At 43.4% G+C, this 20,589-nt stretch overlaps 1 protein-coding gene across 5 annotated transcripts in view; it reads right to left on the bottom strand.

Annotated features, from left to right (window-relative positions):
- Positions 1 to 20,589, bottom strand: part of IKZF2 (IKAROS family zinc finger 2) — a 117,549-nt gene that overhangs the window by 22,033 nt on the left and 74,927 nt on the right. For all 5 annotated transcript variants that reach the window (XM_053947378.1, XM_053947377.1, XM_053947380.1 and 2 more), the window contains one exon: positions 718 to 855. In XM_053947378.1, coding sequence (XP_053803353.1) covers positions 718 to 855 — 138 coding nt within the window. The remainder of the gene's footprint in view (positions 1 to 717; positions 856 to 20,589) is intronic.

Genomic DNA, 20,589 nt, shown 5'->3' with positions numbered 1-20,589 from the left:
CCAAGGGCTGGAGCTCCTCTGCTCTGGAGCCAGGCTGGGAGAGCTGGGGCTGTTCACCTGGAGAAAAGAAGGCTCCAGGGAGACCTTAGAGCACTTCCAGTGCCTAAAGGGGCTCCAGGAGAGCTGGAGAGGGACTTGGGACAAGGGATGGAGGGACAGGACAAAGGACAATGGCTTCCCACTGCCAGAGGGCAGGGACAGATGGCACATTGTGAAGAAATTCCTCCCTGTGAGGGCGGTGATGCCCTGGCACAGGTTGCCCAGAGAAGTTGTGGCTGCCCCATCCCTGGGAGTGTCCAAGGCCAGATTGGATGGGGCTTGGAGCAACCTGGTGTAGTGGAAGGTGTCCCTGCTGATGGCAGGGGGTGGAACTGGAGGGTCTTTAAGGACCCTTCCAACCCAAACCATTCTATGATTCTATGACATGATTTTTTAGGTTAATTTGAACAGGTGACATGGCTTTATTTTCATGCCTGCATTATGTACACATACTAAAAAGTGAAATACTGACTTAAACAAAATAAGCACAAATAGGGCTGTTAAACTGGACAGAGTGAGGATTTCAGCCCATCTTTTCTCCTCCTGCCTCTCTGAGTGTAAGCAACCTCTAAGACGGAAGCGATGCGAAGACGAAAGGAAGGAAGAAAAAGGAGATGGAAAGAAACCCGCGTGAGACGCTCCAAGTCCAAGGGAGCTCCGGAGGCGGTTTGCACCCACCATGGTGACTCATGACCTGCCCAGCAGCCTCCAGACTGACATTCTGCAGATAGTTGTGGCAGCGTTCCTTGTGCTCCTCCAGAGAACTGCGCTGCTTGTAGCTCCGGCCACAGTAGTTGCACTTGTGAGGCTTCCCCACTGCGGAAAGAATGAGAGCATCGGGTCAGATCCACGGCAGCCCTCTTCTGCAATCACCAAAGCTCACACCTCTGCCTCAAACAACTCTTGTGATGGAAAGACACCTAAGAAAGGTTACTTGAGCCCCAGGTCTTTCTCCCAGGCCCGTTTTCCCACCGCACACGCCTCCTCCCACCCGCCGGTGCTTTGCCCCATCCGTTTTTCACACTGACGCTGCATCAGCAGAAGGAAAAGGAGGCGGCCTTGGTGGCAAAGCAAATAAACAGATGCTGAGAGGGGGAAAATACCAACCAGCTGAATCACACCCCAGCACCAAGTCTCGTGGGAAAGAAACTTCTGAGGCCTTTGGCCCATGGCACAGTTGCTGTCACAAAAATGAGCTGCCCCAGTGGCCTAATTCTTCTCCCAACTGTGGGGAAACCTATTATGTGGCTCAGAGTTCTTTCATTGAGAATACTTTGCCAAAATTACTCAGGGAGGGTTGGAAAATAAATTGAAAGTAACTTTGGTAATAGCACTGCTATGTGCCAGAACTGAAAAACCACCAGTAATTCAGAGAGCAGACAATATAAAAAAATATATAGTATAAATACATATACATAATAATACAAAAGGCCATGTACAATGAATATCAAGCCAGATGAATGCAAGATGTAACTCAAGTTTTTAATCTTTTTCATTTTGCTCAGCAGCATTAAGCACAAATGGCAAATGCTTCTTAATACACGCAAAACCTGGCACCAAATTCTCATAAATTATATCCATTTCATAGTATGTCATTAAGAAACCACAAGAATGGCCTAGCCCAAGGCCAGAGAGCTAGCCAGAAGGTATTTTGCCAAGTGGTGCTAATAAAGGCTTTTAATATAATTTAAACTTGTAGAACATGAACATTTATCCTCTAATAACTAAAGAGCTATTAAGTCAGTGCTGCAAGTCTAGTAAAACACCATCGGCTGCAAACTTCAGAGCTGGCTGAAGGAAGGGGAAGGTCAAACTTCTTCCAGAGTTTTGAAAATCTTAGGTAAGATTTTTAGTTTCTGGCCAAAGAAATGGAGAACATCCTCTGTTGGGTAATCTACATGTTTCTGTTGGGTTTGTCCCAATATTGAAAGCTTTTCACAGTCATTTACTTAATGAAATCTGAGCTGTACTAATTGCAGCCAAACTGCATCGTCACCATTGGGATGGGAAAATGCAGGGAAGCTGTGGGGGGACAGGCACAGCCAAGAATGAGCTGGGCAGAGGACTCAAACATGAAAAAAGGAATTTGATTAAAAGAACATGCTTGCAGAAAGTTTCGGGTTTTCCCAAAAAGTTCGTATGCACATTTTAGTGGCACAACCAAGTCTTCCAGCAAGTGAAAAAAACCCCTGCTTTTAGTAAGTATCCAAACTGTGGATTTCTTTGTTTTGAGATAAGGCTTAAACTCAAGAAAGTGTGTCTTAGACCAAAGAGTGGTTGTGGCCTTCATTTTAGTTTGCTCGCTTGCTTACACTGTTGCCATAACTGATGCTGGTAATGGAATTCTCAGTGGAGGCCCAGTGTGAGACTCATTATCATTCCCACAATAATTGCCCTTGATGTGAATGATCTGGATCGAGACCCAGTTCTTAAACATAAACCAGCCAGTTCATTCTGGAGGCACCTTCAGGAAAACACACCAGAGGTTCCTCAGGATGGAGAGGCTTCTATAATCACCATTACAATGCTTCATTGTGCATTTAGAGGGCATCAATGTCTGTCAGTCTGACACCTTCATTAGAAGCTAATGTGGTGTCCAATAAAAAAATCCAGTGCAATTGAAGGAATTATGTTAACTGAGCTGAAGCAGGGCTGAATTAGCCCACCCAGTTTGGCTACACTAAGCTATCAAGCAACTTAGATAAACTGTAAGACAGAAAGAAAAGGGGTGATTGCTTGCAGCTATTTTAGGCAGCTACAATTAATTACATTATTATCATTTAACACCGAGAGAAATATTCTGCTACAGGCTCATATCATAAAAAATTAATAATTAACAGTCAAAAATGAGGTTTTATTAGACCTCTTCAAATGGTTGCTCCCTGCATTGCAACCATTTCAGTAACTATTTACATAAAACATGGCAGACCTTTTCCAACGATATCTTGGATGGTCAGCTACCAATATTCCATAAAATTTGAAAGTTAATAGACAGGATAAAAGTTAACGATAAAGACATGATTTCTACAGGCAATATGGGATTTAAGGAACATAATTCCTTAAGGAAAGAAATAGACCCAGTAGACATGTTCCCTTCTTTGGGGGGAAGATAAGAGAATAAACAACATGTGGCAAGTGTTGGTCATGTTGCTTAACACACAGCTGCAAAGAATGAAGTTTGTGAGCACCAGCTGAGTAGTATCAAGCACAACTCCCTTGGGTTAATTTCCCCCTGGCTCTAGAGGTGTAATCACATCATAGCCCCAAAGGTGTAAAATATTACACTATAAAATTACACAGAGATTTACACTATAGAATTACACAGAGTGACTGGGACTTGCGTTAAAGAGCAATTGATCAGGTCAGACCACAATGGAATCAGTTCTGAGAGCAGGAGTTTGTGTCACCAGCAATTCTCACAGCCTGTTTGGTAAGAGGTTCAGTGAGCTGAGGCAGCAATTACAGTCAACATTTTAGGAATTGTATCATTGTGACAAATGTCAAGCCACTGAAACAGCTGCAAATATCCCCTTGTATTCTCAAAGAAGTTAATGACAAAAAAAAAAAAAAAAAAGGAAGTGAATGTTGTCAGTGGGTGTACATTTCTATGTATTTTATATTACTTGATAGAAAGCTGAAAAAACCTTTTAGAGAATTCAATTTCAGTGATAATCTCAACAGCATACTTTGTTCCACGTAACAACCTGACACAAAACCACATGACTTACAAAAAAATATTTCATCCTTCGTCAAATACTTGAGTGTAGGTAAACAGCAATATTCAAAATTTGCCCCAAAACATGTAGCTCAGACTACTGGGCATAAGCAGTCTCTGACTAAAGGGCATTGACTCGAGGGGAAGGAGTCCAACAGCACTACACCTCCCAAACCCCTCTCAAAACCCCCACTAAAGATGGGTCTTTCTACCACAGAGCGATTTTCATTGGGAAACAGCTCCAAGTGTGCTTGATTTGAAACTGCCTTCTCCAAGATCCGCACGTACAGGGACACCACATTCGGCGTCACACGCAACCATCTCCTGCCAAGCAAAGTCAGGCTGGAAATGCCTGGTTTGGGGTAATTAGCCTGTTATCAGCTTTTCAGGATCAACAATCAGATAAAAAATCACCGTCACTTATTCTCACAAAAATGACACGGCGCAGTCAATGCAAACAAGCCCAAAAATCTTGAGAAATCTTCGATCTGTTGTTGAACTGGGAAAGACCAGAGTGCTGGGCAAAACCCAGTGGCCACACCTATGAAACAGCTAACTTGAAGAACATAAAAAACCCACTTTATATTTCTTACTGAAATGTCAGAATTTCCACACATTTAAGCTCAGATTTGGACAGATGACAACATGGCACAGAAAACCCACAGTGGAATCTCAGTCTCAAATGGAAAATATTATGACAGTCACAGTGAAAAAGACATTTAAATTTGAAGTACAATTTTTACCCTGGAAACAGGTGAACCACTCATCAAAATTCACAGCAAAATGGATTTTGCTTGTGAAATTAAAATGCTCATGTGGAGGGAGGAGGGGAAAGAGGAGGAGGACATAAAAGATAGGTGTTTCTGAGTTAGGAATACTTTGAGTCCTGTGGGTGAACTTTGATAGCTGGGAAGTCTGCGTGCAGTGACAACGAGATGGTGTAACTCTTAAGGTCAATATTCAAGACAGAAAGCAGACTTGGGCCTAAGGAAACTTCTTTACAGTCATAAAAAAGGTCAGTGAAAGAGAAAGAGCCCGCAAGGCATTCACAGAGCATTTTGCTCTCAAAAGAGATGGGAGTGAATAGCAGAATATAAAGTAAGTCAAAGGGAAACAACAAGGCATCCCAGGTACCACCTTGCCACAAGCATAGAGAGTGAGAAAGGCTTATGGAATGGCTTCAGAGCTGCAGTGCACTTAAGTGAGCTAAAATCCTGCCTCCCTTTAAGAGCACTGACACTACCCTCCCTGGTTTGGGCAGCACATTGTCCTCTGCAGCAAAGCAGAGCAGAATTCCTCCCTGTCCATTCACTGATGCCCATGGCCACAGTTCGAGCACTCACATGTCCTGCTCGGGCAGGGCTGGGCCCCGCTGCCCGTGTGACATGGGCTGGCCCAGTCCAAGGAGCAAGGTTTGCCCCAGATTTCCATTACTTTTGCTCTATTGCCCCGGCCAGACTGTGGAAATGGAGCCAGCCAGGACTTGTGCACTGCATGGCCATCTAACACAGCTACTTTTGGCTCAGACCAAGAGACCCTCTGACAGCAGTTCACTGAGTGGGACTTACTTCTGCAAAATCTGAACTCCTGCTCAGCCCCCAGCACCCAGATCTGGAGCAAACACCAGTATTCTCTGACTGAAGCTTTCTGGAGCAGTGTTAAAGTTAAAATGTTCTTTTGAGCTGATACTTCACGGAATCACAGAATCACAGAATGAGCTAGGTTGGAAAAGACCTTTGAGATCATCAAGTCCAACCTATGACCTAACACCACCTTATCAACTAAACCATGGCACGGAGTGCCATGTCCAATCTTTTTTGAAACACCTCCAGGGTCAGTGACTCCACCACCTCCCTGGGCATTCCAATGCTCAATCACTCCTTCTGTGAAGAATTTTTTCCTGACGTCCAGTCTGAACTTCCCCTGGCACAGCTTAAGGCTGTGTCCTCTTGTCCTATCAGTGGTTGCCTGAGAGAAGAGACCAATTCCCACCTGACTACAGCCACCTTTCAGGGAGTTCTAGAGAGCAATTAGGTCTCCCCGGAGCCTCCTTTTCTCCAGGCTAAACAACTCCAGCTCCTTCACCGGTCTTGTGTTCCAGATCCTTCACCAGCCTTGTTGCCCTTTCCTGGATGCATTTGAGCATCTCAACCTATCAGTGATTCCCCCATCATAACCATAACCTTTATTAATTCACTAATTGTTGTCTTCCCTCAAACTGGAAGGCGCCTAAGTGAAGGGAACTGTTCTGCAGTTACACAGTGCCTACAAAGCAGCCCTTTGCCTTGAATGGGACTTATCAGAGCACAATCAGCTTTAGCACAGAGGTAGGAAATGTGATTTAAGGCACTGGGTTGGGACAAGGGAGCATACAGTTCACCTCTTGGTTACACTACAAATTTGTGACTGCAGGCAAGTTATTCTGATTTCCTGGGCTTCAATTATTCATACGTATGATTAAGGTAATAATTCCCTTCTTCACAGCATGTAAATGAACTTGTGCACTTTGCCAGATGCACAGAGGCTAATTTAGTGGAGCACTCACAAGTAGGGAGACACAGAAAAATAGCACTGGTACCTCTACTGAGAAATTAAGGACTTAATAATACACTGTGATTATATTAGATATGGGAGTGAACATTAAAGAGCGGGAGGAGATACTTAGGATGGCACAGAACAGAGGAACAATAAGAAAATCAAATCAGAACTAAAACAGCATGTGGCATTGTGAGGCCACGTGCTGCACAGAGTCCTTTCAAACCGGGAAACAGCGCAGGGGGATGTCAAATGCCCTGAGCTTGATGACATTTACCCCACATGAGACAAAAAAGAGAGGGTGCAATAGTTGCAGGAAGGTGGCAACAAAAGCTGTGGTTGTCCTTGCCACCTCCAGCTCCCCGTGGCAAGGATCTGAGAGCCAGAGAGGGCCAAGGCAGAGCTGAGGCTGCAGCAGGAGGGTTGAGGCTCTGGAGACGCAACACGGTGGCTGTGCCTCGCTACTGTAATTAAACACTGCACCTCGGCTTGTCTAGAGCTGCCTGGCTCAAAGTCTCACACACAAAAATATTTACATGAATAACAGACCCCTGAACGAACTAATCACAAAAAAAAAAATTAGAGTGAGACCTAAGCCCATGCTGGCTCTGAGCAGCACGTAGCTTTGCAAAGGGAACTGCCTCCCACTCTGAAGCTGTATCTCACTGCTGTGCTTAATGACTGTAAATGTGTTAATTGAAATTCATGGGGGCTCTTTGATGCGTTGCTTTTTTTTTTTTTTTTTTTTGCCTGTGAGATTACACACACACATACAATACTCATACACACTGGACTTCAGAAATAAGGTCAAGTCCCACAGCCGGTAGAAGATTGTCCAAGGCAACCTGCATGCAGAAGTCACAATGTGTATACATCTGAAATAAAGGCTAGAGCACACAAACACATGGACACAGTGTCAAGTGCATCCTCTCCTGAGGGCCCAACCTGCAACATCTTAAAGCAATCTAATTTTCAGGAAGAACAAAATCTCTAGTCATATTATGAAAACTTCACATTAATTTTTTAATCTTCCCAGTCCAAGACCAAGCAGCAATACCTGGGGTATGTTTCAAGGGATGTGGATACGTTTCTGGACCTCGTGGAATTCTGATGTCTCCATTTCACAAGGACCTTTTAGATTAACATATTTTGGGCCAAGTATTAGGGTTCATGAGGCCATGTGGTAAAGGGCTGGGTCACCAGATCATGCAGTAGAGAAAATCACACAAGTAGATTTGCTCTTAATAAGGTTTCTGGACACCTCAAAAGGTTCAAAACTTAAAATGTAGCAGTGCAACAGGAGAAGCCTACATATAGGTCTTGACTTGGAGCTCGCAATAGAGCACTTGACTGACTTCATGACCTCATGGCCCAATGCCTCTCAGTCAACATTATTGTCAATTGCAATTGATATATACGTGGCTGTTCAACAGCCGCAACATTTTGTGAGGTTCTCAGCAAACAAAAAGCAGCTTGTCCTGACTTTCTGCACAGTGGCAGTCAATGATAAACGATTTCTGTCGACAGCTACCACGTCCTATTGCAGCTGGCAGTGAAACACAGCTGGATACATGTGGGACAGCAGCACCCAGTGAAACAACAGCAAAACATCACACCTCCAAGCCCGGTGCTCTCTAGACATGCCTGCCTCTCCTGTAAACACCTCCAGGGCACAAACCTTCAGCTTGACACCTGCATCCACCTGCCAGTTGTTTACAGCACTGTCAAATAAGCAGCAAGCAGTGAGTACTGTACCAGTGTTCAGCTCTCCCTCAATATGCCACAACAAGCAGTGCTGAACACCAGATTATACGTAAGCCCTGAGGACTTCATCCAAGCTACAGCTTGGCTAGAAGTAAATGCACTATTCAGGAGAAACTTTTCCTATCCTTACACTGTCTATAGGAACCACACAGTCAGAATCTAGAGTAAATCTGTAAATATCAGTGCTCAGGTAAAGCACTTAAGGGGTTGGGTCCTTATCTGTACCTTCAAGAGGTTCTGCCTGTAGCCTGTTATTACTTTAATAGATGTTTCAATTTATTCTCCAGCTATTAGTGGCTGTGTTATATGATTCATTAGATTGTATTTACTTATTAACTAATCTGCAGAATTTTACAGCTAAAACAATGTTTCAATCTGCCACGGGGGTTATAAATAAATAGGTGCCCTTTTTGTGCCAGAAGTTTAACAAATAAACAAACAAACTCCTATTTCATTGGCACAGTCACAGAATTACTGAAATCTTCTAAATTGTCCAAATATTCACACGGCTCCTGCCGCAATCTTGCAGCACCCATTCAAACCAAGAAAAAGCAAGAATCTTACACCCCATTTTTTTCCTTTGCAGCACATAAGATGCAGCATATTTTTTTTTCCTGCAGCACCTGTTCACTTTGCAGGTTTGTATGTTGTATCTGTGTATGTGCAAAAAACAAAGGAAAATGTACCTGTCTATGTGAAAACATGCAAATAAACGATGCACCAAATCAAGGAAAACACAGATAGGGACAATAATGCTGCATTTAGTTATGAAAGATGAAATTCATGGATACAAGCTCCAATTCTATGTCTCAAGAAACACATATTACACTACACAGAAGCTCTCCTCATGTATTTCTCACAGTTTAACTGTTTCCTTCATTCACATCTGGCAAAAGGAACCTGACACTCAATTTTTGGTTTATGTTAATGCCAACGAAGCATTCTGATTTCCCTCCCCACATATATTTGAACATTTCAAGTGCAAATGTTCTGCACTTAATGCTGTGAGGCCACTGACCCGGATGCACTGTCCAAGTCCCACACCAACACGTCCCAGAAGGTCCAGACCCCAGCACTGATGGGGTTGCTAGGAATTCTACATGGATTCTGAAATGTTTAAATAATATTAGAAAAGGACTCTGTTTAGATTGCACTCTGGTGCTGAGATGAACTAACACAAACTAGGAAGTCCACCAAATAATTGGTGGATTATTATTATTATCCCAACCAGGTTTTATCACCTGGTTGGCTTCAAAGTGACTTACAAGCAGCCAGGTTTATCATCACTAACTTTTAAAAGGGGTAGAGGCCTTCCAAGGAATACAAGAGGTGATTTTGGAAAGTCCACCCTGCAATGTCTCCATGCTATCTGCATGTGGGTGGGAACAGGCTGAAGAAGGAGGTTAAACCTTAACTCTGTGACTTTCCACTCCACTTCAGACATTTAACATTATATAAAGTTGACTTGATAAAGAAGAGTGTTAATTGGTTCACAAGGCAAACCTTCCAAAACGTGCTTGTTGTGCTTTTTAACCCTGCCCCAGCAAGAGAGCGAGAAGGTAAAATGAAAACAAGTTTAGGTTGGCCTGTTGTTCCTCTCTGCCCTGTCAGTGCCACAGCTCAGCAGGAATGTCAGGAGGTGCCTGGACATCCACACGTTATCCATCGCAGCCCAGCTGCCACTGCAGGTGGGGAGGAACAGCTCCCAGGGGCAGCGCAGGGTGTGGGCACCTCAGTGCAGATCAGGAATGCTGCTGGACAAACACTCCCTTCACAAGAGCTTTTGTTTGGGGGTTTTTGTTTCCTCTTTGGGTAAAACAAATGTAGATGTTGGGCCAGATTTCTTTATGGAAGCAATAACCTGAAGCCAATTCATATCAGCTGTGTGCAGTTTGCATTTATTCCAAGTGCAGCCCCTTTGCATATCCTGCAGAAACTCCTGAGCATTACAAAGCCAACAGAATCTAAGAATTATTTGGAGCAGGCAGTGCCAGAGTGCTACCAGGTATCCTATGCTATATAAACAACAGGAGGTAGAGAGACACCATGTTTAGCTTTCACTATAACAATAAGTAAGTTTTCTCCTGCATAAACTCACTGAGCAAGCCCTTTAACTCATTTCTTCTCATCCTGTGGCAATGATTTCCCCTGTTCCACCTACATGCTCCTGCATGAGAAAAAGCATCTTTTAGCACCTGGCACCTTTCAGTTTTATGTCTTGTATTAGCAGGTAGGAAGAACATACCCCCTTCCTCTAAGTTTTCCCTTTTCTTGTCACTGTCAGAAACAAAGTTTTGGAAACAGACAATTAAGACCAAGCTGTCATGAAGATAACAGCAACTTGGGAAGAGTAATACTGACAGCTCCTCTTCTTTTCCTCACCACTGATGTTGGGAGTTTGCACTTATTTTGATCAAGGCCAACATTGAAGGAAATCTTGTTTCCAAAAGCAGGTCAGGCTGTGAAACTAATGGGCTCCTTTGGGACATGAAAATTGCTATTCACACTTTTCTAACTGCCCAGGAATCAGCGTGGCCCATGCCTTCGTGCTACCCTCATCAAGATCTGCTGTTCAGGCAGGCAGTTTTGCCATGTCTTGCACCAGGGTCAAATGAGGTCAAACAGCAGGGGAGCTGACTCCCTCCTTCCACATGTGTAGCTTTCCCATCCCCTGCTCTTGCTCTCTGCCTCACAACATGTGTGTTTATCACCAACAATGCAGAGCAGAGCAGCTTGAAATTAAGGTGGGACTTTTCTCACCTACACCAGTGGTCTTTACTGTTCCACAGTCAAAATTAACCACAGTTTTTGGCAGGAGGAAATCATGACCATTTTGTAAAAACAGATCTCAGCACAGCAAAATTAACAGTAAAGGTATCCTTTAAAGGATGATGGGGTCCTTTAAGAGAGGAATCTGAGATACTGGACAGCTTCTGTACCAGCACAAACCTCTACATCAACTATCGAGGTCTGGTATAGCAGCTAGATTAATCTTTTCTAAGTAATAAAATTCTGCAATTCCTGTTAGTCTCAATATTTTTCCTATGTGGTGTTGTTGTTTGTTTGTGGTTTTTTTTTTTTTGGGGGGGGTTGTTGTTTGTTTCAATTAAAAAAAAAAAAACAAACTAAACAACCATTTCAGAGTACTTCTTAATACCCAGGATTTTTTAGGTTTGTTCAGCAGAGAGAATGAGTAGAAAGGGAGGGAGGAAGGAAAGATTTGGGGGTTTAGGATGTTTCCTTTTTGGTGCAATTAGCTTTGCACTACAAGTCCTGGACAGATTCAGAAACTAATTGTGACTGAAAGGGAGGTTGACAAAATGTAAGGGAATTAAATATGGGTGTGAAATTAAACCAAAAGGAAGAAAAAGAAAAGAAGGGAAGAAAAAGCAGCTGCTTAGGCTGAAAGTAAAGACAGAAAAGCTGGACAAGAGAAAATAGCTTTCTAAGCATCCAGAAATACTTTAAAAATGTTTCCTGTAAAAGCAGGGAATTTAGGAAACTCTGAATATACTTAACTACATTTGATGAGGAAAAAAAAAATCATACTGAAGGTTACACTAAGCTCTTTGAAATAGGTGATTTCACCCGGAAGTCTGAATCAAGAGTGAAAAGATGTACATTTTCTTGTTCCTCAATACCTAGAAGAAAAAAATCATTATCTTTTTTTACATCTATTCTTTTATTTTGTGTGGAAAGTCTTGTAAGTGAGTCAGCAGATGGGAATTTAGATTCATCCCCACCTGTGACACTGATGTCTCGCCTTTGTCAAGTCCCTTTCTCTTGGTCCTCTGGGTTCCTCCCCTGCAGAAGGTGGCTGGGCAGTAAACCTTCCTCTCCTCTTCTCTTGAGCTGGAACTCAGAGAAATGACTGTATCTCACCAAGAGTCATCTTGCTGACCTGACACAAAGTCATCTTGATCACAAAATGGCCTTTCCCTTCTCTTCACCATGGTGTGATCCTGTCCCAGGGCCTGCACTCCAGCATTTCATGCTGATCAAGGCAGAAATCTTGTGCTTCTCAGCCAGAACTGTACTTGCAGCCTCTCATAGTTGGCTCATTTTTAGCTCTTGGAACAAACTTGCTGCTTTGTAGAAGACCATATGAACATAATGGATACATTTTTCACAATACAGCAAACATGGACATTTTACTATGGCACGTAAAAGTCCAACAAAGCACTTTTCCTGGTGAATGATTTACTCTTTGCAGCTGAACAGCTTCATTCCAGCACGAGACGCCAAAAATCAAGGTTTGATGCTGCCTGATGGAAATGTAGCTATGGATAGTGAGACACACCTGTCCCTACAGCATTACCAACACCTGCAGTTTCACCCCAAGTTAGACACCCGGCTCCTGAGTCAGCTGACCAAAGAGGAAAAGTTACCTTGCATGTTTGCTCACTCAGTCCCTTCCCACTCATGAAATAAATATTGTAAGGTAAATAAAAAGGCCAATTTATCACCTTGCACTCTTATTTGTAAGTATCTGATATGGGAACCCAGAATCGTGATGTTTTAATTCCTGGGGTCAGATACTCATCAGTAGTGCAAACTCGAAGGAAATGTGGCAATATCCATGGAATTTCTTCAGATTAGTAAAACTACAATTGATACCAAAACATCAGTCAAAACCACTTCCATGAACTACCTGATTTCCTGCTTGAAATTTTCCACTCTTCCATTGCTTCAAACTTCAGAATTAAGATGGATTTTCTCCCTGGATGTTCTCCAATTTATGCCTTAAATAATCTCCCTGTTCCATCCTGGTGTTTTATAGCAATAAAACTAATATTATATATGAATCACAGAATAAGGTGTCTCCTATACAAGGTTAGGAAGCCATTCTAAGTGGCACATTCAGTGTGCATTTACACTATGGGCTCCATACCCAGTACACTGACTGTATCAGTTTTTGTTTTCATAACCTATTCCTGACACCCAGCAAGAACTGGGAGTGCTGCTCCAGGATTTGGCAAGAAGGAACAGGCTGTGGATGAGCAGGTTTCTCTGACTCACCTACACGGATCAACAAGGAAAAATAAAAGGGAGAGGGTGGGGATTGCAAAGGGAAAAAAAAAAAAAGAGAGAGAGAGAGGAGTGACGTGTTCCTTTGGATGCAGTGTGTAATGCTGCTGGCAGACTGCCTGCTCCGGTGCCACAGAGTTCCAGACATGCCAGTCCAGCTGACTCAGCTCTTTGGAAGAAGGAAAGGGAAGGGAGAAATTTGTCAAACGTTTCTGATACCTGAGGGACAGGGATCGCTGGGCTCTCCTCGAGGATCTTTGAACCCTGCTTTCCCACCAGGGACTTCACTCTACCCCAGAGAGGTATTAGAGATGCCTACATAACAACCCTGCTCAGAACTGCTTATGTCTGTACCAAATCCTGCCTCTGTGGTTGTTGGAAAATTCATCAGCACAGCTTTATCCCACAAACCAGAAATGTCAGGCCTTTCCTAGCCAAGGCTAACTGCTCTCAGACAAGACACTGTCTCCAAGGAAACGAGCAAAAAAGCAGGCACATGAAGGGTATCCAAGTGAGAGAGAGTCTATGGCCCATGTCACTTTTCTACACAAAATCTCAACATCAGATTCTCCGCAGTGTATTTTTTGCATATGATTTATTTTTTAGAAAGACCTTGAAGCCCTTAAATCATTTGGGCTCTGGCCAACTGTGAGGCCAGCTCTGTCCCACGAGGCAACACCTGTTAGGAACAGCCCCAGCTCTGTTTAGCTGGGGGGGACCCTGTGCTGTTGTCACAGAATCACAGAATGGTTTGGGATGGAAAATGATCCCACTGCAAACCCCTGCCATGGGCAGGGACACCTTTCACTACACTAGGTTGCTCAAAGCCCCATCCAGTCTGGTCTCGACTTGCACTCCAAATAAATGATGCAGGAGGAAGAAAGTATCTACCTATTTCCTGGCAAAAGGAACTGGAACACAGGCTAGGGCTTAGGCTGTCAAAGCTCCTAATTCTCATTGAAATCAAGCAGACCTCACTGCTTCTAAAGATAAAAGCCACATTGAACTAGGCCCAAAATGAGCACTGGGATGAGCCTGTCTTAATTTTCCAGTCAGGATTCTCCCTAAGAGAGGTCCTTGGCTGTCTCAGAGCACATGAGAACATTTATGCCTCTTGCTGGAATAGAAGGAAAGAACATGTGCTTGGGAAGCACATTCCCTTAACACAGAGCAGCTGGCACAGATCACTTGCAGCCCTTCCCAGTGGCAGTACCTCTTGCACCTTTGATACAAAGAGCCCAAACAAATTCTAAGTAGAGGCCCTTCCACAGGGATAGCTCTGTCCCATCCAGGTGCTCTTTGTCAAAGGTTCAATAGTCAGGGCCTCACCAGCATTTCTCCAGCTTCAGGAATGAAGATAGAGATCTTGACTTGCTGTTGCAAGGCAGGGAGGGAACTTGGGGCACCCTGTCTGAAATCAACACAGCACAGTTATGCAAAACATGTATGCAACTGGCATCTCTTGTGTAATCCTGGCTGCAATCAACCTCTCTAACCACTCCAGAAGGGAAGGAGGGGCAGAGGGTGGAGAAAGTTCACACTTAGATCAAATAAAAAATGGGAAAATATCCAGAGAGCTTTAGTCAGGTAAAAACACAGTTCCCTCTCATGGGAAACCTCCAGGACAAGTTTCCTTGAACTTCACACAGGGTTATAAATAGGAGGAGAGTCACACAGAGTTCAGTACAGGTTCACTGTAAAAAAATCTAGACATTCTCATTTTCCTTCTTGAGTGATATCCATCAATATCTTAGCTGTAAGCCAATTCATAATTACAGGCTGCTGAGAGCTCAAGAGAATATATCAGTAGCAGCTTTCCTCAACTCTGCTGTGGCGTGGGTTATGGGTTATTTTTGTCCCCCTTTAGTTTCTCTTGGGTTCCTTTCCAGATGGCAAAAATACCTCTTTACACCTTAAAACATATGCTGTCAAAAATGCCAGGGGTGGTTCTCCCTGTCACACTGCCCTGTAATACAGCTCTAAGATATCAATGAAAGAAGACCTCACACCACTGCTGGGTTCCAAGCTCAAACATTCTCAAGCTGAAAGGTTTCACAAACTCCTTCAAGAACTGACAAAGGCCAGCTCCAAACGCTCTATCTCATTTCCCCAGAGACGATATGCAGAAGCTTTTTGACCTTGAAAATAATTTTCTCAGGGGGGAAAAAAGAACCCAACACTTGTTTGCTCCTTAGAGCTGTTGTGATATTTGCTGCTCAGAAGTGGTCTTGGCTTTGCTGAGATGTGCCTTGGTCAAGTCTAAACAATGTTTACATCTCAATTGCATGAGAAAGTTCTCTGTCACCTCTTGAATCTCTGTCTGCAAAACCCACTACAGATACCTCAGTGGCTGGCTCTGGAACAGGAGGGCTCCTGGTGTGCTGCATCATGTCCCTCCAGCTTATCCTAACACAATGAGACACCCAAATCCTTGCAGATGCAGCACCTGCACCTTAAATTCTGGGTTTGTATGTACATGTGCTAACTTGAGCATAAAAATACTGCATTTCTGAAACAAACCCTGGTGACAAGAAAAACAAGGGAACTGTTTCTAGCTGGAACTGAAAGGAGCAAAGGACTACAGATCTTTAAATACCTGAGCTACTAGAGTCTCACCTGCCAGCCTGTCCGCAGCAGTTCTGGTGCACAAAGACAAGTGATGCACACAAAGCTACCTTGGTACTTAGGTCCCTGAATTTGCAAATTGGGTCTCATGGGGGTTTTCCTGCTTCATTTTCTCATCACTGAAAAACAGATAACAAGGAGGCAACAACTCATACCAACTTCACACAGGCTTGGGGCTGATGGAATAGATAGAGGTTTTTAAGGAAATGACGCAAAAATTGCAGGCTAAGTAGTAAGTCCTTTAGTATTATTAATAATCACCTTACTATTGTGTCTGAGATAATCACACTGGTATCAGGGTCTAATACCTCAGTGGTTATGGTAACAATACAAAGTTATTATTCCTTCCACTTTGTAATTATCTCGTTTCACTACTGCACAAAGGCTAAGTAAACCTAAGGAGATCATGTACAGCACTGTGCAGCTGGGGCACCAGCACCACTGAGTACGATGTACTCACATGACCTTCATCACAGCAATACATTTGTACCTTGCCACAATTCCCACGTGCTGCCCTCTCACCATCTCAACTAGGTGGAGAAATGCTCTTTATTTTCATTTTACTGGCAGGCAACTGAGGCAGAGATAAGGTTAAGGGGTCTGCATCTGTACTGCCCCCTGTATCCAAAGTATCCAATGACTTTGTAATTTAGTTCCCTCATAAACGAGTGAATAAGGGTTGCAAAAACATTCAAAATTAGTAATAAAAAAGAGACTAGAGGACTGGAAGATAAAGACAGACTAGAAGAGAATCAATGCTAGACGTATGACTACAGCCTATCATAGTGGAAACTGAGCACAGGAATTACAGTCACAAAAGACAGTGTTGGAAAGAGCAATAATCTGCACCAAAATAAAGACTAGTTAAGGTTAAATATCAGGATGAGAGTCACAGCTATAAAAAGCAGATGGGAAGTGGAATTGTCTCCCTAGGGAGGCAACAGAAACAGTCTCTCTGGATGTTTAAAAAACAGGTTAGGCATGGTGTTTAGAAGCACTGCTGCTCTATATGCAGAAGTCTTACCACATTCATGCTTTTTTGATGCCAGTGAAATCCCACATATAGCACTGTGGCAGAATAAAAGCCCAGGGGAAAAAGAAAGCACTGTCTTTGCTGTGCCAGAACAGCAAGGCTGGCCTAGGAATTGGCAGCAGCAGAGAGGGGCCTCTGTGCTCTCCAAATTGTACCCCAGAAGGGCAGGACCAGGTGCTTTGTTCCATTTTATGTGGTCTGAGGCAACACAGAGAGGAACAAACCTGGGTAAAGATGCCAGGATGTGAATTGCTAACATGGAGGGGAGACAGGAGACACACAAAAAACTGATGTCAGCAGTTTCATCCCAAAGACAAGCTTCCATCCTTGCGTGGGTATTTCATCAGGAATGAACCGGTCACAATTAATGAGAGAGAACCCCATGTGAATCTTACACTGTGATGCTCCTGCCTAAACCACCTCATCTGCTTGCACCTGGGCACCCACAAGATACAGGGAGCTGCAGGGCATCTGCTCCTGCTGCTCAATCACACACTCCAGACAGGAGTGGAGGAAAAGAAAAGCTGATACCTAGTCCTAAGAGAGAGAGGGATTCATGAGGTTGCTACACAGCCCATCTACCTTTGTTTGCCAGGACCACTCCTCCTGTTTCTCTGTTTTGTCTGTTAGAAGCAGATTTCCTGCATTCAAGAGTTAAAGACTGATTCTAAAACTACAGCAGATAAGAGGGAATCTTCATGGAATTTCAAGACGAAAACATAAAAGTGAACACTCCTGGCTTTGGATTGAACCATATCTTTTCACAAGTTGCCCTGAAAACAAAGACCAAATGTACTCCTCCTGGAATGATCAAGATCCTACAGCATCTTTAAATCAAAGATTTCTTTGATTCGTGATTTCTCAGTGCTCTGTAGAAAAGACCAAGCTTCTATACTGAGATAATCCTGAGCATAAAAGATAATCGTTCCATAGAGTCAATACCAGTATTTATCACAGTAGTTGCTCTGGAGATGAAGACCCCTCCAACTCCAAGGATCAGGTCCAGGTGGGGCTCTAGCAAAGCATGGGATACAAGAGGGCTCCACAGAGGATTCAATTTTATACAAGGATCCCCAGGGCATAAAGCCCTGGCATAGCAAACTCCTATCCCATACACATTTTGAGCTTACCTCTAAAAATGCACACACAAATAAAAGCAAAGCAGAATATCAGAGATTTTAGACTCTCTCCAGCATGGAGTGAAGGCCTCTAGGTGCTGGAAGCAGTAATGAGAAGCAGAGCTGCTGCAGGATTGCACACAGGCTCACAGCGGTTTGGAACCCGCAGCCTGATAAGAAAAACCCAAAATGATTTTGTGACGAGGGTAATTCCACTGAGTTTAACTGAAACAGCATAAGAAAACCTGAGAGGAAGAGCAGCTCTGCCTGATTAAATAGAGCTCCAAGTATCAGATCAACAGCATAAATACCCACCAGCTCATCACAACTGAGGGAAGATGCTGTTTGCTAACCTATTTGGAGAAATGGCATTTGTATGCAGAATATCCCCTTGCCTCTTCACATACATGTTTGATTTTTCAGAGAGTATCCTGTGTGTCTGCTTTGAATTTTATTCTCCATTCACAAAGTGTTTGAGTCAGTCCAGTTCAGAGTGTAATGAGAACTTCAGATCACAAGATTCATCTAATTATGACATTCCCATCCTCAAAAACATGGTCACAGAGTAGATACTGGGCCTTTTAAGAGTGGAGATGTTAATAGTGGCAAAAGTTCCCTCAAGATGAAAAAGAGCAGTTTAAAACATTGACTTCATTATTCTTAATAACCATCCTTGCTACTGTTTCGGTAATTCTCACTGTCTTTTCACAGGGGGGAACTCATGGACAGCACTGTGTATTCCAGCACTTGTTCATCCAATTTTTCAGCCAAAATGAGCTGCTCAGAAGTGGGGCTCTCCCAAACATGTATTGAGGCAGGCATGTCATCAGGATTGGGGACCAGGTTCCTTCTACCTCCCAGCACAGCTGCACACACAGATTGCACTCTTCTGCAGGTCTGCCATCCAACTCCATGGTGGGCACACCTGGGATGGCTCACTGCCACCCAGGCAGGGCTGAAAGGAAAGTCCTCATGGACAAGAAGACCTGACAAAGATGGACTTGCTAACCAACAAATATGGAAGGAGTTGCTGTGAACGGGGCATTTTCCTGTTTAATTATACGTGCCTTTCATCTTGCACACTGTACATGGTTTGCTAAGATTATGCTTTTGGGAGTTTTTGCCTAAGCCCTCCTTTTCAAAACAAAGGCTTTCTACTTTTCTTTTGCAAATAAAGGGGTACCACTAGGTCAGTGCTATTGGAGAGCTGGGCAGAAACAAACAACATGCCGCAGCAATGCAGGAGGAAGATGGGGAAGAAAAATATTTCTTAAAAGCAAAAAAATTGTTTGGAGGGACACCTTCTGAACAGGAAAGTAGTAGCTTCAAAGCAAATTTTAAAATGTATTGTGAGGACAATCTTCTGTGAAAAAAAAAATAATTTGACTACCCATTTTTTTAGGAAAAAACAGACAGTAAAACTGCTTTCATATATGAAAAACATTTACATACTCCCACAGTAATGAACATGACTGAAGCTGCCAAGTAAAAAGAAAAATCAGGCAATTCCAGAATTAATGTCCATGTGGACAGTCTATGTGGACAAACATGATGAGATAGCCTTTTAAGCACTATACAATTGGTACACAGGACCATCCTTAGTGCAATGGATGGATAATTCTCACTTAGTCAAAACCGATTCTGAGTTTTGTTTTCTCCTTAGCAAGTGAGCCCATTCCTCATTTCTCACTTACTGCCCAAGTCCTGCTCTGAAAACTCAGGTGCCTGTGTTTGCTTTGGGCTCTTCCACAATGCTCATCACTGCAGCCTTGACTTTTTCAAGCACTGTCAGAGCATTTATGTTTATAATAGCATTATGAGGGGAGGGCTGACTCAGCTCCATTTTAGACACAAGAGAAATCCATGCCAAAACCTAACTGCTAAGTTTATGTGCCCATCTGAGGATGCCTGGCTTTTTGGGGTAAAACAGCATCAGGCTGTCATACCTTTCAAAGTAGGGAGGTCAACATCTGGATGGCTTTAACCACCAGATTGACTGTCAGATTCAGCTGCCTTCCTTAAAACTTCTTAAAACAACTTGCTCATTAACTGCCCACAGCAGAACTTTTCTCATACAGTTTGTCTTTGCCATTGTTTTGATGTGCAATTCCAGAGGGGATGGAGAAGACAGGCATGTCTCAGGCTGAGATAGCAGGTACTCTATGAATGCCATCAGCAGACTGGCTTTGCCTGGATGTTTTTCCCTTTAACACAGCAAAAGCCAGGCAAGGTGAAGCCAATCCCTGCTGATTTATCCAGTGCATCCTGTAGGAAGGGGCTACCAACTTCTGCCCCAGCACTCCACAGCCTTACATTCCCATCCTGGAAGCCCCCTCTGGCACTTCTCTTACATTAGCCGGGTTGTGTAACTATGGAGTTAATTCTGAAAACAACACCTGAAAGTCCTGTAAGTACCTTGAGGTACATGCCCACTCTTAGTGTAATTCTGCGCATGAATTTCTCCCCAGGCATTATCCTACCGATGTCCTCAAGGCATCATTATATTCCTGAAACCAAAGCAGCTGCATGTGGGAGGAAAATACAGACAAAGTTCATCAGAACTCTGTCTGTCCGTAAAAGGTAAATAACTGCAGGAGTAAATCACTGCAAGATAAGTCCTTAATTATTTAGGGCTGAACAGCAGTAGCAGCATTACAGATACAAAGCAGTATTTTGTTAACCACTTCACCTGGGAACACTTACACAGTAAGATACGATTCTGCACAAGAAGA

Source organism: Vidua chalybeata, chromosome 7 (assembly GCF_026979565.1).
Source record: "Vidua chalybeata isolate OUT-0048 chromosome 7, bVidCha1 merged haplotype, whole genome shotgun sequence".
NCBI lineage: Eukaryota > Metazoa > Chordata > Aves > Passeriformes > Viduidae > Vidua > Vidua chalybeata.
This window is presented reverse-complemented; position numbering and strand designations above follow the sequence as displayed.